This window comes from Canis lupus, chromosome 30 (genome assembly GCF_003254725.2).
Source record: "Canis lupus dingo isolate Sandy chromosome 30, ASM325472v2, whole genome shotgun sequence".
Classification (NCBI taxonomy): Eukaryota; Metazoa; Chordata; class Mammalia; order Carnivora; family Canidae; genus Canis; species Canis lupus.
This window is the reverse complement of record NC_064272.1, coordinates 38,495,760-38,510,536: the sequence shown is the minus strand read 5'-3', so window position 1 is coordinate 38,510,536 and position 14,777 is coordinate 38,495,760. Positions and strand designations below refer to the sequence as shown.

Sequence of the window (14,777 nt, the reverse complement as noted above, 5' to 3'; positions counted from 1 at the left end):
CTGGGCTGAAGGCAGGCACCAAACTGCTGAGCCACCCAGGGATCCCCTATTTCTTTAGTTTCTAATCCATCACTTACACTGTTTGCAGTACAGAAGACATTTCCTAAGCTTATCAGGTTTTTGTTGTGTTTTTTCTTCGGGGTTCTGAAAGTGTTTGTTAGAAGTTAGAAGTGTTGTTTGGTGGTGAGCAGAATTACCATCCCCACCCACAATGACTTAACAATGCATTACATTGTGTGGTGAAGGCTGATGAAGGAATGGGTAGACTCACCCTATGGATAAGAGTAGTTTTCAGGGGACGCCTGGGTGTCTCAGTGGTTGAGCGTCTGCGTTCAGCTCAGGGCATGATCCCGGAGACCCGGAATCGAGTCCCACGTCAGGCTCCCTGCGTGGAGCCTGCTTCTCCCTCTGCTTGTGTCTCTGCCTCTCTTTCTCTCTGTCTCATGAATAAATAAATAAAATCTTAAAAAAAAAAAAAGAATAGTTTTTAGACTGGCACAGGGAATAGCATGTACAAAGTCTTAGTAACCAGAAAAATTACGTCACATCAGTGATCCTTTAAAATGTTCACATGGAAAACAAAATTCGATACTATTAACATTAAGCTAAGCATAAGTAGCCCTTCAGAACTCCTGCCCACCCCTGAGCCCCAGCCTCCTCTTCATTTTGTTTCTGTGTACATCCTATACTGCTTTTTATTTAATTAATTTATTTAAGATTTTATTTATTCATGAGAGACACAGATGCAGAGACACAGGCAGAGGGAGAAGCAAGCTCCCAATAGGGAGCCCGATGCAGGACTCAATCCCAGGACCTAGGATCATGACGTGAGCCAAAGGCAGATGCTCAACTACTGAGCCACCCAGGCGTCCTTTGTATACAGCTTTTAAAAAACTCAGTTATGTTTAACTGTGTATACATTCTTTTTTTTTAAGATTTTATTTATTCATGAGAGACACAGAGAAAGAGAGAGGCACAGGCACAGGCAGAGAGAGAAGCAGGCTCCATGCAGGGAACCCGATGTGGGACTCGATCCTGGGACCCCAGGATCACACCCTGGGCTGAAGGCAGACACACTCAACCACTCAGCCACCCAGGCGGTCCCATATGTGTATCCATTCAGACCTTCTTCTGTTGCCTTTACATACATACATGTGTATACGTGGAAATAAATATTAGGCTGCAGATTCTATATCATGCTTTTTTCACTTAGTATGGCTTAGAATTTCTGTTTTGCTTTATATAGGTCCAGCCCTTTTTTTCAACTGCTTTGTCATACTTAAGAGTTAAAAATGTACCATAGTTTAAAAATATACCATAGTTTAAAAAAAAAAATCTTTATAAGGACATCCCAGTGGCTCAATTAGGCGATTTTTTTTTTTTTTTTTTTTTTTTTTCAATTAGGCATTTGAGTCTTGCTTGTTTTTGGCTCAGGACATGATCTTGGGCTTGTGAGATTGAGCCCCAAGTCAGATACCACATCTGCTTGAGATTCTCTCTCTTCCTCCGTCCCTCCCGCCATTTGCCCCCCCCCCCCCCCCCCCCAAATAAAGATCATTCCCTTCAGGGTGAACATTTAAACAATTCCCATCATTTACTTTCTCAAGTAGTGCTGCATCCTAGTGCTTATATCCTAGTGTACATGTGTTGGTAGTATTTGAGGTAGAGACAAATGAAATCACAGGGTGAAAGGATGTGTGTATATTAAATTTTAAATAAATAAATATATAGACATATATTCTTTTAATCTTTGTTTTAAGTTCCATACCCAACGTGGGGCTTGAACTCATAACCTTGAGATCACAAGTCACATGCTTCTCCGCCAACTGAACTAGCCAAGTGCCCCTGAATGTTACATTAAAAAAAATTTTTTTTTAATTTACTTATTCATAAGAGACAGAGAGGCAGAGGGAGAGGGAGAAGCAGGCTCCATGTGTGGGACTCGATCCCAGGACTCCAGGATCACGCCCTGGGCCGAACGCAGGTGCTAAACCACTGAGCCACCGGGGGTCCCCTTGAATGTTACATTTTAATGGAGACCGCTGTTTCACTCTCTACAGCCACAGGCTATGTACACTAGTGTGCACTTTTCTTTTTTTAAAGATTTTATGTACTTGTTTTTGTTTTGAGAGAGAGTATGCAAGCAGGGGCAAGAGCAGAGGGAGAGAGAAATTCTCTTGATGCAGGGCTCTATCTCCTGACCCTGAGATCATGATCTGAGTGAAATCCAGAGCCTGATGCTCAACTGAGCAAGCCCCCTTCGCTCCCCTAGGATGCACTTTCGTAAGAGCATTTATTTCCCCATCCTTAGTCAACACCGGTGTTATCAAACTTTTGTATTTTGACCCTTTGGGTGGCACGTTATTCTAATTCATATTTCTCCATTCTATACCATTGACCATTTCTGTTTCCTTTTCTGTATATTGCTTATTCATATCCTTCACCCTGTGTTTGGGAGGGGTGTATAGCTCTTTTTGTATACTTCTAAAAATAGGGCTTTCTCTGGTGTGGTTTCTCTGAAATTTATTGGACTTCCCCTCTATTCTTCAGTGACCACCTGAGTGTCACTTGAGTGATGTGAAATCATTCTCAACTCACTGAGAAGCAATTGTTTATTCCCATAGTGTACTGTCCATGTCTCTAGAATGTACCTTGGTAGTCACCTTAGTTTTAATATAAATAATACCTGTTTATATTCCTTTTTTTTTTTAAGATTTTATTTATTCATGAGAGGCAGAGAGAGAGAGAGAGACAGAGACACAGGCAGAGGGAGAAGCAGGCTCCATGCAGGGAGCCGGACATGGGACTCCATCCCAGGTCTCCAGGATCACGTCCTGGGCCAAAGGTGGTGCTAAACTACTGAGCCACCTGGGCTGCCCATCCCACTGGATTTGAACTTTCAGGAAGATCAGTTTGGTAGCACTGAGTAAAGAGGAGTATGAAGAATCGGAGGTGTGTTCACAACTGGTGGCAGTTACCATTTGGGTGATGGTTGTGTGCAGTCAAGTAATGAAACTAGTCAAGACTTCTGCTTGCAGAATTGGGAGAGCCAGGGTAAACACATGTTAAAGGGCCTAACAAGCCAGGTGACAGGTGGAGGAGCCTTTTGGAGGTGAAATTAAGTTGCATTTTAAGTAGAGAGGAGACTATCTTCTCAGTATCACTTTAAAAATTGATTTCCTTAAGCAATAGGATAAATCTTGACACTAGGTCATCCTAGATCGGGTAGGGAGCAAATGTTTAGGGACAGTTTTGTTTCTTTTCTTTTCTCTTTTCTCTTTTTTCTTTCTCTTTCTCTTTCTCTTTCTCTTTCTCTTTCTCTTTCTCTTTCTCTTTCTCTTTCTCTCTCTCTGCCTGCCTGCCTTCCTTCCTTCCTTCCTTCCTTCCTTCCTTCCTTCCTTCCTGAGACACCCAGAAGCAGAGACACAAGCAGGCTCCCTATGGGGAGCCCGATGTGGGACTTGATCCCAGGACTCTGGGATCATGCCCTAAGCCAAATACAGCCAAAGACGTTCAGCCCCAGAGCCACCCAGGTGCCCTGAGACAGTTATTTTCAAATCTGTTTTGGAAGTAACTGTACTTATGTTGCATGTATTATGTTCTTTTCATGTTTTAAATTTTACTAGCATGTAGGAATTTTTAAAGCTTCTCTGGAAGAACTGGCTTCTAGTCCGGTTAACATATTGACCATGTGGCCTTGAAAAGTGAGAACTCGGGATCCCTGGGTGGCGCAGCGGTTTGGCGCCTGCCTTTGGCCCAGGGCGCAATTCTGGAGACCCGGGATCGAATCCCACGTCGGGCTCCCGGTGCATGGAGCCTGCTTCTCCCTCTGCCTGTGTCTCTGCCTCTCTCTCTCTCTCTGTGACTATCATAAATAAATAAAAATTAAAAAAAAAAAAAAAAGTGAGAACTCTGAATTTTAGATTTTTCCCTGTGTAAAATGAAGCAGGTTGAAATACTTGATTCTCAAGCTTCCTTCTGATCTTCTGCATGTGATCAGGACAGTGATCTTGTCTGCAGTAAGCTGTTAGGATAAGGGCATTGAGAATCTTGGGATTCTGACAGAGGTCTCACGTGCCACCACCATTTAATAGTTCTTTTGTGCAAAGCATGACTTGTTTTTGCCTTTAATCAGTGTGTTGCTTTCACATATGAATTTTTTATCATATAAATCATACAAATAATGTTAGAACTCAGAATTATAAGAACTTCAAATATGATTGATACTATTACAGCAGATCACTTGTTAATATATTGATGCTTTATGTTCCTTACACCATAGTGGATGTGATGCCTTGGGTATTTTATTTCATTATTTTATTTTATTACTTTATTATTTTATTTTAAGATTTTATTTTTAAGTAATCTCTACACCTAACATGGGGCTCAAACATACAATCAGGATATCAAGAGACACATGGTCTACCAAGTGAGCCAGGCACTGCCTTGCATGGTAGTCTTCATAGCAGTAGAATTGATTGCTGCTCTTGGGTGGGTTTGATGTTTTCTACTTCACTTTGGTATAAGAAGTTTCCTTTTCTTTCTTTCTTTCTTTCCTTCTTTCCTTTTCTTCCCTTCTCTTTTCTTTCATGCTATTGGCTTGTTAACGTTTTTGTATTAAGTTCAAGAAATGGGGAGATCCCTGGGTGGCTCAGCGGTTTGGTGCCTGCCTTCGGCCCAGGGTGTGATCCTGGAGTCCCGCGATCGAGTCCCACATCGGTCTCCCTGCATGGAGCCTGCTTCTCCCTCTGCCTGTGTCTCTGCCTCTCTCTCTGTCTCTCATGAATAAATAAATAAATCTAAAAAAAAAAAAAAAGTTCCAGAAATGGAATTATTGGGTGAAATGGCATTGACATTTTATGGTTCTGGCTTTATGCCATATTTCTTTCCAATGAACAAAATAAGTTTAAAACACTCTTAAATTGATTATTGCTTCAGCTAATGCAAGGGGTATGAAGCATAAAATGGTGCTTTTTGCTCTAACCTTTCATTGTGCTGCTAGCAAGATTGGACTTTGCCTTTTTATAACCTGCCTCCTAAACTTTGGAGTACCTGCCTCATCTCTTCAGTTAAAGTGAAGTTTTATAACTTTATTGCCTCCCTACCTCCCAACCCTTGAGCAGCTAGTTTATAGCTTTGGAAATGGTCTTTTGTTTACACTCTGCTTCCTTATTTGCAGCTTATGTTTATTCAGAGCCAGGGCCAGGTTCAGCTGACCATTGAGCTCTTGGATACAGAAGAGGAAAACTCAGATGACCCTGTAGAAGCAGAGGTATGGACAAGTATATTGCAGAAACTGTGTGCTTAGAGAGCTGTCATATCCTGAGACTGCCTAGTTGATGGTCTTCTAGAAGGCCAAGACAGCCTCAGGCATGTTAAGAGTCAGAACCTGATGTTTAAAGTGCAGGCCATTCCAGCCATGTGTTCAACGGAAGGGAAGGGCTGCCTGGTGGTATATATTTAGGGTTCATGGCAGTCTTATTTAGCCATCAGGAAAGCCATCTCATGGTTGGCAGCCTTTCTATTTTTCTTCTAAAGTATAAGAAACAACAAAAGAGGTATCATCTGCCTGATATCAATGTTAATGAGAGATGCAAGCCATGTGTGGGATATTGAGGGGATATGGAAGGGAGATTGTTGTTCTGTGGGAATATTGACTCCTAGTTGCCAACTCTTTGAAAAATATTTTTGAGATGCCAGAAATCCAGATTTTAATGTGAAAGATACTGATTTTCAGACATTTGCCATTGTTTATTCTTTAACAAAACCCTCTGTGGGGAAATAAAACTTGTCAGTGAGCCAGTCTCTACCCCTTTCTGACTTTTGGTAACTTTTAAGTATCTCAGACAAACTTTGAGTTTTGTGACCTAACAGGATTTTAAAGCTGTGGGTCAGTACCAGGTAACAGCATGTTATTATGGAAAGATATTTTTGATGTTAAAATATAAAGGTTTCTGACATTTTAGTCCTAGAGCTTGCTAGACTTCCTAAGGAGGATGGAGTCCAGTTTCTGTTCACTCTCTTCATTCCCATTTTGTGTTTATAATCCTAGCGTTGGTCAGACTATGTGGAGCGATACATGAATTCTGATACTACCTCTCCTGAGCTTCGTGAGCATCTGGCACGGAAACCAGTGTTTCTCCCAAGGTGAGTGAACTGAGTCACATATTGGCAGTATATACTTGCACAGCGTTGAGGAACAGAAAGTTAAATGACTTTCAGATCCTTGGTTTTTGCTTACTCAGTTGGCTCTTCTGTCTGCTGAATAGCAAGGTCACTGAGGACACTAATTCAGGGTTTCTGTGGCTGTTATACCATGCGCTTACCTTGGATCATGTGCCAAAGCATCGGAGAATCCAGAGTTTTGAGAATTAGCAGTAACTTTCCTATATTGGTTAGGAGTGTGTGTCAGTCTCCAAACTTTGATGATTCACTAGGAAGAGACTCACAGGACTCAGCATGTAGTCATACTCACAGTGATGATTTATTACAGTGAAAGAATACAGAGCTAAATCAACAGGGGGAAAAGGCGTCTGTGACAAAGAGGAAGCCAGATGTAAGCTTCCAAGAGTCCTCTCCCATTGCAGCCACATGGGATGCTCTTAATTCCTCCCAGCAACAAATTATGACAATATGTTAAAATGCTATCTACCAGGGATGCCTGGGTGGCTCAGTGGTTGAGCATCTGCCTTTGGCTCAGGGCATGATCCTGGAGTCCCAGGATTGAGTCCCACATCAGGTTCTTTGCATGGAGCCTGCTTCTCCTCCCTCTGTCTGTCTGTCATGAATAAATAAATAAAATCTTTAAAATAAAATAAAATACTGTCTACCAGGGAAGACATTAGGAGACATTAGGACATTAGCTCATTAGGAGATTCAGTGCCAGGGTTTTTTATTGGGTGATAGTCATGTAGGCACTCTCTCCCTAGCACATACAAAATTCTAGACTCCCAGAAAGCAAATTTTCAGATTAAACCATATATTTATGTGAATAGTTTAGATACAGTGACCCACTTTTATTGCTTAGGGAATGGTGGCACCTCTCCCAAAATCCAGGATTCCAGAACCCAGCCAAGCAACAATCTTTAAAGCAGACTTTTCAAAAGATAGCAATCTTATCAAAAATAGTAAGATAACTAAGAATAAATGTAACCAAAGAGGTGAAAGACTCGTACTCTGAAAACTATAAAACATTGATGACAAAAGTTGAAGAAGACACAAAGAAGTGGAAAGACATTCCATGCTCATGGATTGGAAGAAGAAATATTGTAATGTCTATACTACCAATGCAATCTATGCATTTAATGCAATCCTTATCAAAATTCCTCCAGCATTTTTCATAGACCTAGAACAAATAATCCTAAAATCTGTATGGAACCACAAAAGACCCTGAATAGCCAAACGGTTTTGAAAAAGGAAAGCAAAGCTGGAGGTATCATGACTCTAGACTTCAAAGTGTATTACAAAGCCGTAGTAATCAAAACTGTATGGTACTGGCACAAAAATTGGCACATAGATCAGTAGAACAGAATGGAAAATCTAGCAATAAACCCACGATTTATGTGGTCAATCTTTGACAAAGCAGGAAGAGAATATACAGTCTTTTCAACAAATGGTGCTGGGAAAACTAGTCAGCTACACGCAAAAGAATGAAACTGGACCACTCTCTTACACCATATACAAAAATAAATTTAAAATGGATTTTAAAGACCTACATGTGAGACCTGAAACTATAAAAATCCTAGAAGAGAACACAGGTAGTAATTTCTTTGACATCAGCTGTAGCAACATTTTTCTAGATCAGTCTCCCAAGGCAAGGGAAACAAAAGAAAAGTAAACTATTGGGACTTCATCAAAATAAAAAGCTCTGCACAGTGAAGGAAATAATCAACAAAACTAAAAAGCATCCTACGGAATGGGAGATTTGCAAATGACATATCTGATAAAGGGTTAGTATCCAAAATACATAGAGAACTTACACAACTCAATACCCTCTAAAACAAATAATCCAGTTAAAAATGGCAGGGGTGCCTGGGTGGCTCAGTCAGTAAAGCATCCAACTCTTGATTTCGGCTCAGGTCATGAAATCAAGCCCTGCATCTGGCTCCACTCTTAGTGGGGAATCAGCTTGAGATTTGTCTCTCTCTCTCCTTCTCCCTCCCTCCCACCCCTTTCATGCATGAATGTACACTCTCTCTCTCTCTCAAATCTTTAAAAAAAAGGGAGGGGCGGGGAGAAGACATGAACAGACATTGCTTCAAGGAAGACCTACAGATGGCCAAATGAAGTATGAAAAGATGCTCAACATCACTAATCCTCAGGGAAATGCAAATCAACACTGTAATGAGATATTGCCTTACACCTGTCAGAATGGCTAACAACAGAAACACACACCTCATGCTGCAAGGATGTGGAGAAAAAAGAACCCTCTTGCACTGTTGGTGGGAATGCAAATTGGTGTAGCTACTGTGGAAAACAGTAAAACAGTATGGAGGTTCCTCTAAAAGTTAAAAAATAGAGCTACCCTGTGATCATACTACTGGGTATTTACCCAAAGAATACAAAAACAGTAGGTCAGAGGGATACATGCACTCCTATGTTTATAGTGGCATTATCTGCAACAGCCAAGATATGGAAGCAGCCTAAGTGCTATTGATAGATGACTGGATAAGGAAGATGTGTGAGATGGAGATAGAAAAAATGGAGTATTATTCAGCCATAAGAAAGAATGAAATCTTGCCGTTTGCAACAATATGGGTGGAGCTAGAGTATTATGCTAAGTGAAATAAGAGAAAGATAAATACCATGATTTCACTTATATGTGGAATTTAAGAAACCAGCAAAGGGGAAAAGAAGACACAAACCAAGAAACACTCATTTAAATAGAGAACAGGGGATCCCTGGGGGGCTCAGTGGTTTAGCGCCTGCCTTTGGTCCAGGGCGTGATCCTGGAGTCCCGGGATCAATTCCCGCATTTGGCTCCCGGCATGGAGCCTGCTTCTCCCTCCTCCTGTGTCTCTGCCTCTCTCTCTCTCTCTCTCTCTCTCTCTCTGTGTATAATTAATAAATAAACAAAAACAATAGAGAACAAACTGATGGTCACCAAAGGGGAGGGGAGTAGGGGGTTGGGTGGGATAGGTGATGGGGATTAAAGAAAGCACTTGTCACGATGAAAGTGTTGATCACTATATTGTATATCTGTAACTACTACAATACTGTACGTTAACTATATTAGAATTAACTTTTTAAAAACAAAATATAGCTCTCTTTTGAAGATAATAGGAAAAAACCCACAAAAGATAACAGTCTTAGGTTTGCTATGTTCACTTCACAGAATTTTAAAACTTTCCTTCCTATTTATGGGCAAAGCCTATTGTTGGTCCTTTATCTGAGGATGAAAAAGGAGTTTCAAAAGTAGAAAAAAGAGGTTTTGCTCTAGTAAGGTGGCTTCCTTCCTTCCCAAAAGCTTGGAATTGAAATCTCATGTCTTACCTTTCCGGGAAAGTATTACACCAATATGGATGGTCCCACACTTACAGTAGTTTGACTTAAATGATTTTTGGACTTTGATGCAAAAATACACACTCACTAGAAATCACACTTCGAATTTTGAATTGGGTCTTTTTGTAGGCTAGTGATTTGTGCTAGGATCCTCTTGTGATGGATGCTGGGCAGGAGCTGCAACTCCCAGTCAGCCTCATGATTGGGGGTCCAGAACTGATACACTTATAACAGTTCTGTATCCACACAACCACTTTGTTTCCATTTTCCATACAGTAGTCAACATTACATGAGATCTGCAACACTTGATCATAAAATAGGCTTTGTGTTAGATCATCTTGCCCAATTGTAGGCTAAAGTAAGTGTTCTGAGCACTTTAAAGTGGGCTGGGCTAAGCTGTGATGTTCCTTCAGTAGGTTAGGTTTATCAAATGCATTTTTGACTTACAGTATTTTCAACTTCTTATCAAGATGTAACCCCAGAGTCAAGGAAGATCTGTGTTATTACTAGATTGAGCCCTAATCAGAACATGGAAAGGGGTGTGAACAGAAGGGTCTCTTCATTCTTTGATTCATTCAGCAGGCTTTGAGCAGCTGTTCCATGCCAAGCCTCTCTTCAACAAAACATACTTAGTCTGCGGCCTTATGGAATTGTATGATAAACATATTATGTGTTTCTCACCAGGTTGGCCAAGTTTTTAAAAGATTTATAACCTGTGTTGTAGAGGGTGCGGGCTAGGAAGTCACTTTGATATTCTCCGGGAAATATATATATAAATTGATAGAATCATTCTGGGGCCAGGGCAGTTAAAAGGTATGGGACTTTTACCCTACAACTTTGGTTTCTAATAATTTGCCTTACAGCTGTTATAGCTGAGGTTCTCAGGTCTTTTTGACCTTGAGATCCCTTATATTCTTAGAGACTGAATAGTCCAAAAAGCTTTTGTTTATGTGGATTATATCAGGTAATACAGCTTTTTAAAGATTTATTTTACAGGGCAAGAGGGATTGCATGCGTAGGCAGGGGAGGGGGAAGAGAAAGAGAATTTTTTTTTTTTTTTAAGATTTTATTTATTCAAGAGAGACACAGAGAGGAGGGGGGCAGAGACGTAGGCAGAGAGAGAAGCAGGCTCCATGTAGGGACCCGATGCGGGACTTAATCCTGGGACAGACTCCAGGATCATGCCCTGACCTGAAGGCAGATGCTCAACCACTTAGCCCCCAGCCGTCCTGAGGAAGAGAATCTTAAGCAGACTCCCTGCTGAACATGAATCCCATGACCCTGAGATCATGACCTGAGCCAAAACCAGGAGTCTGACACCCAACCACCTAAGCTACCCTGGCACCCCTTTATCTAGTTATATTACCATATTAGAGATTGGAGCTGAGAAATATTTAAAATGTTTACTTGAAAAACACTAAACCCATATAATATAAGTAACACTTTAATGAAAAGGTATTATAAAACATTAGTGGAAAGAGTGACATTGCTTTGTATTTTTGCAGATCTGTTTCCTGATTTAATAGAAAATAGCTGGATTCTCATATCGGCTTCTATATTCAGTCTATTCCACTGTGTTGTTTGATTGAAATATGTGAAGAAAATGTGGCCTTACTTAAATACATAGCTAGAAAAAGAATTTTCATATGCTTTCAGATAATCATGGCTATTCTTTGACATGACATCAAAAATCTTCCAAGTGGTAGTTTCTTAAAGGTTTGGGGTGTGTGGGTGGCTTAGTCGTTTAAGCCTGCCTTTGGCTCAGGTCATGATCCGAAGATCCTGGGATTGAGCCCCACATCAGGCTCCCTGCTCATCGGAGTGACTGCTTCTCCCCTTCATATCCATTTTTTTAAATAAAGATTTTATTTATTTATTTATTTATTTACTTACTTACTTACTTACTTATTTGACAGAGCACAAGCAGGGGGAGCACCAAAAACACCCTTTTATTGTTTGGTTTGTTTTATTTTTTTTTTTTAAGATTTTATTTTTTTATTCATGAGAGAGACAGAGAGGCAGAGACATAGGCAGAGGGAGAAGCAGGCTCCCTGCAGGAAGCCGGATGCAGGATTTGATCCTGGGACTCCAGGATCACGCCCTGGGCCGAAGGCAGCGCTCAACCGCTGAGCCACCCAGGCTGCCCACTATCGTTCATTTTTTGAGAAAGTAGCTGCCAACACATGCTCCAGGATGGCTATAGTCCATTGTTCTTTCAGGTAAAAATAGTGATCCATTTGCCGCTCAGGCAGTGCTCGAGTGCTTTCCTTTGAGAATCCCTTTGTGCTTTGACACACTAGGGAGCTGTATGTATAGTTCCCATTTTACTACACAATATATTAAAAAGACATGAACTAAGGGACTGGGATTTGACAAGATACGTTACTTTTTCATCAAGGACTTTTTTTTTTTTTTTTTTAAGATGTATTTGAGAGAGAGCGAGCAGCAGGGGTGGTGAAAGAGAGGGAGAGAGAAACTTAGACTCTGCTGATCACAGAGCCTGTCACAAGGCTCGATCTCCCAACCCTGAGATCATGACCTGAGCTGAAACCAAGAGTTGAACACTTAACTGACAGCAGCACCCATCATGGACAGTGTTTTGTGTTTTTTTTTTTTTAAGATCTTATTTATTTATTCATTCATTCATTCATTCATTCATTCATTCATGAGAGGCAGAGGGAGAAGTGGGCTCCCTACAGGGAGTCTGCTGCAGGCCTTGATCCCAAGACCCTGGGATCGCTCCCAGAGCCAAAGGCATATGCTCAACCGCTGAGCCACCCAGGCGTTTCCCCCATCATGGACATTCTTAAACCAGCTTGCCTTTTTTAATTTATTTGGGAGAGAAAACTAGAGAGAGCAGGGGGAGAGGGAGAGAGAGAAGCATACTTCTCATTGAACAAGGAGCCCAATAGGAGGCTTGATCCCAGGACCCTGGGATCATGATCTTAACCAACTGAGCCACCCAGGTGCCTCCAGCTTTCCTCTTTTAATGGCCAGAGAAGACCACAAAGATTTCTAAGGAGAGTTTGGTGCTACCAACATTTGTATTCACCATTACTTTTGCACTACCAGTGTAAATGTAAACATAGGAAAAAAGGTTTTTTATATGTTTCAATATTATTATGTTTTAGTATTATAATAAGAATAGTTTTGATCTCCTGAAGAGAGTCTTGGTACACCCCTTGGGGGTCCTTGGGCCAAAGATCTGCCATCCTACAGAAAAGTATACAAAGATACAAACTGAAGAAATGTTTTTCATAGCAAAGTATTAGAAACAATATCACTGTCTAGCTGACAGCCTTTCTCCGCTTGCTTCTGGAGAGAGAATTCAGCTCTTATATACCTGCCAAGGCATCCATCGATGTGAATTGTCTTGTTAACTTTGTATGTAGAAATCGGGAGTTATGTACTATTGTTGCGTGGGGGGCTGGGGGTGGGAGGGATTGAAAAAATAGGCGTTTAAATAATCTTCTTTGTCCAGTGGTTCAGATGAGGATCTCCGGTTGATTTCTGTTAAGGAATGGTTAAATTGAGGCATGTTACTCTGTAGCAAATCAAGAGAATGTGACAAGTCTTTGTGTGGTGATATGAAAGGACTCTTTACACTAAAGTGAAAAGTTGAGAATAATAGGATAATATTTATAGTATATTCCTGTTTTGTTTTTAAAAACATCCCAAAGCAGAACTATGGTGAATGATTACGTATGTGGAGACCTAGAAGGAAGGTTTTAAATCAAAACTACAATCAGTGGCTACCTCTGCCAACACACATGACCCGGGGGTAGGAGATGGTTAAAGATTTCTGCTTTTTATCCAATGTATCTCTGCATTTGAAACTTCTTTTTACAATGAAGCCATTAGAGTTATATGTAACTAAAATTGTGATAACTGCTTTAAAGGCATATGATAAGGAAAACCCCTTTGAGGGGACTCTTAGGAATCTGCATCTAGATGAGCTCTGATCCTGCAGGACTTCTCTGATTTGTAGGAACCTGAGACGGATCCGGAAATGTCAGCGTGGTCGAGAACAGCAGGAAAAGGAAGGGAAGGAAGGAAATAGCAAGAAGACCATGGAGAATGTGGATAGCCTGGATAAACTGGAGTGTAGATTCAAGTTGAATTCCTACAAGATGGTGTATGTAATCAAGTCAGAGGACTACATGTATCGGAGAACAGCGCTGCTCCGGGCTCATCAGGTAAGAACCAGTTACTAGAACTTCTCCACACTTCTTCCTCCCCAGCCAGTCCCAGGCCTAACTCACAGGTTTCTTTTCCTTTTTTTTTTTTTTTTTTAAGATTTTTTTTTTTTTAACATTTTAATTTTTTTTTTTTAAGATTTTATTTATTTACTCTTGAGAGACAGAGACACAGGCAGAGGGAGAAGCAGGCTCCGTGCAGGGAGCTAACTCACAGGTTTCTGATGGTTTCTCTCCCTTTATGAGAACCACCTCTTGGATTTGAGAAGTGCTAAGTAAGCAGGTGTATTAGTCTAATAAAGATGTCAGAACAAAGGACCATAGACTGTGTGCCTTAAACAACGGAAATGTATTGTCATGTACATTATGGAGGCTAAAAGTCAGACATCAAACTGTTGCAGAGTTGGTTTGAACAGGGCTGTGAGGGAGCCTCTTCTCCGTGCCTCTCCTGGTACCCGGTGTTTTGCTGGCAGACTCTGGCTTGCCTTGGCTTGCAGGTCTCCGCCTTCCTCTTCCTCACGCAGTGTCCTTCCTGTGTGCCTGCACCCAGCTTTCCCTTCTAAAAGGGTGCCAGCCATCCTGGACTCCAGGTCCACCCCGCCATAGTCTGATCATACCCTACTAATTATGTCTGCAACAACTTTATTTCTTAGTTAGGTCATGATCTGAGTTACTGGGGTGAGGACGTCAGCACAGTGATTTACAGGGGACACAGTTGAACCCCCAGTAGCTGGTACCTCAGTGAAGCTACTCCCGACTTTTTTGCTTTCCAAGTGGTATTCTTGTATGAGTTCTGTTTGCATATGCTGTCTCAGATGTGCAAGCTTCCTGGTGGTTTCGTAGCAAATACTGTGCCAGGCCCTGGGCTATAGCCATGAAGTAGATAGTGTGGCACGCACCATCAGGGGAAGAAACCAGTTGAAGTGACCGTGGGTAGCTGGTGTGCAGGCCCTGTTTAGGGGTCCTTTGGATGTGATGCTTGAGGTCTGAACAGTGACAAGGATCCAGCCTGATCAAGAATTGAGGGTTGGTGCTTTCTAGGTAAAGGAAACTAGCAAAAGCAGTGCCAGAAGAGAGGAA

General features: G+C 41.3%; 1 protein-coding gene and 1 long non-coding RNA gene across 6 annotated transcripts in view; one reads left to right on the top strand and one right to left on the bottom strand.

The window, feature by feature from the left end:
• LOC112675562 (uncharacterized) overlaps nt 1-213 on the bottom strand; it is a 33,605-nt gene extending 33,392 nt beyond the window's left edge. Inside the window, exon 1 of the long non-coding RNA XR_003145915.3 lies at nt 78-213. This is a non-coding gene — a long non-coding RNA (uncharacterized LOC112675562). The remainder of the gene's footprint in view (nt 1-77) is intronic.
• SIN3A (SIN3 transcription regulator family member A) overlaps nt 1-14,777 on the top strand; it is a 74,866-nt gene that overhangs the window by 57,501 nt on the left and 2,588 nt on the right. For all 5 annotated transcript variants that reach the window (XM_025472123.3, XM_025472122.3, XM_025472120.3 and 2 more), the window contains 3 exons: nt 5,180-5,272; nt 6,053-6,147; nt 13,490-13,697. In XM_025472123.3, coding sequence (XP_025327908.1) covers nt 5,180-5,272; nt 6,053-6,147; nt 13,490-13,697 — 396 coding nt within the window. The remainder of the gene's footprint in view (nt 1-5,179; nt 5,273-6,052; nt 6,148-13,489; nt 13,698-14,777) is intronic.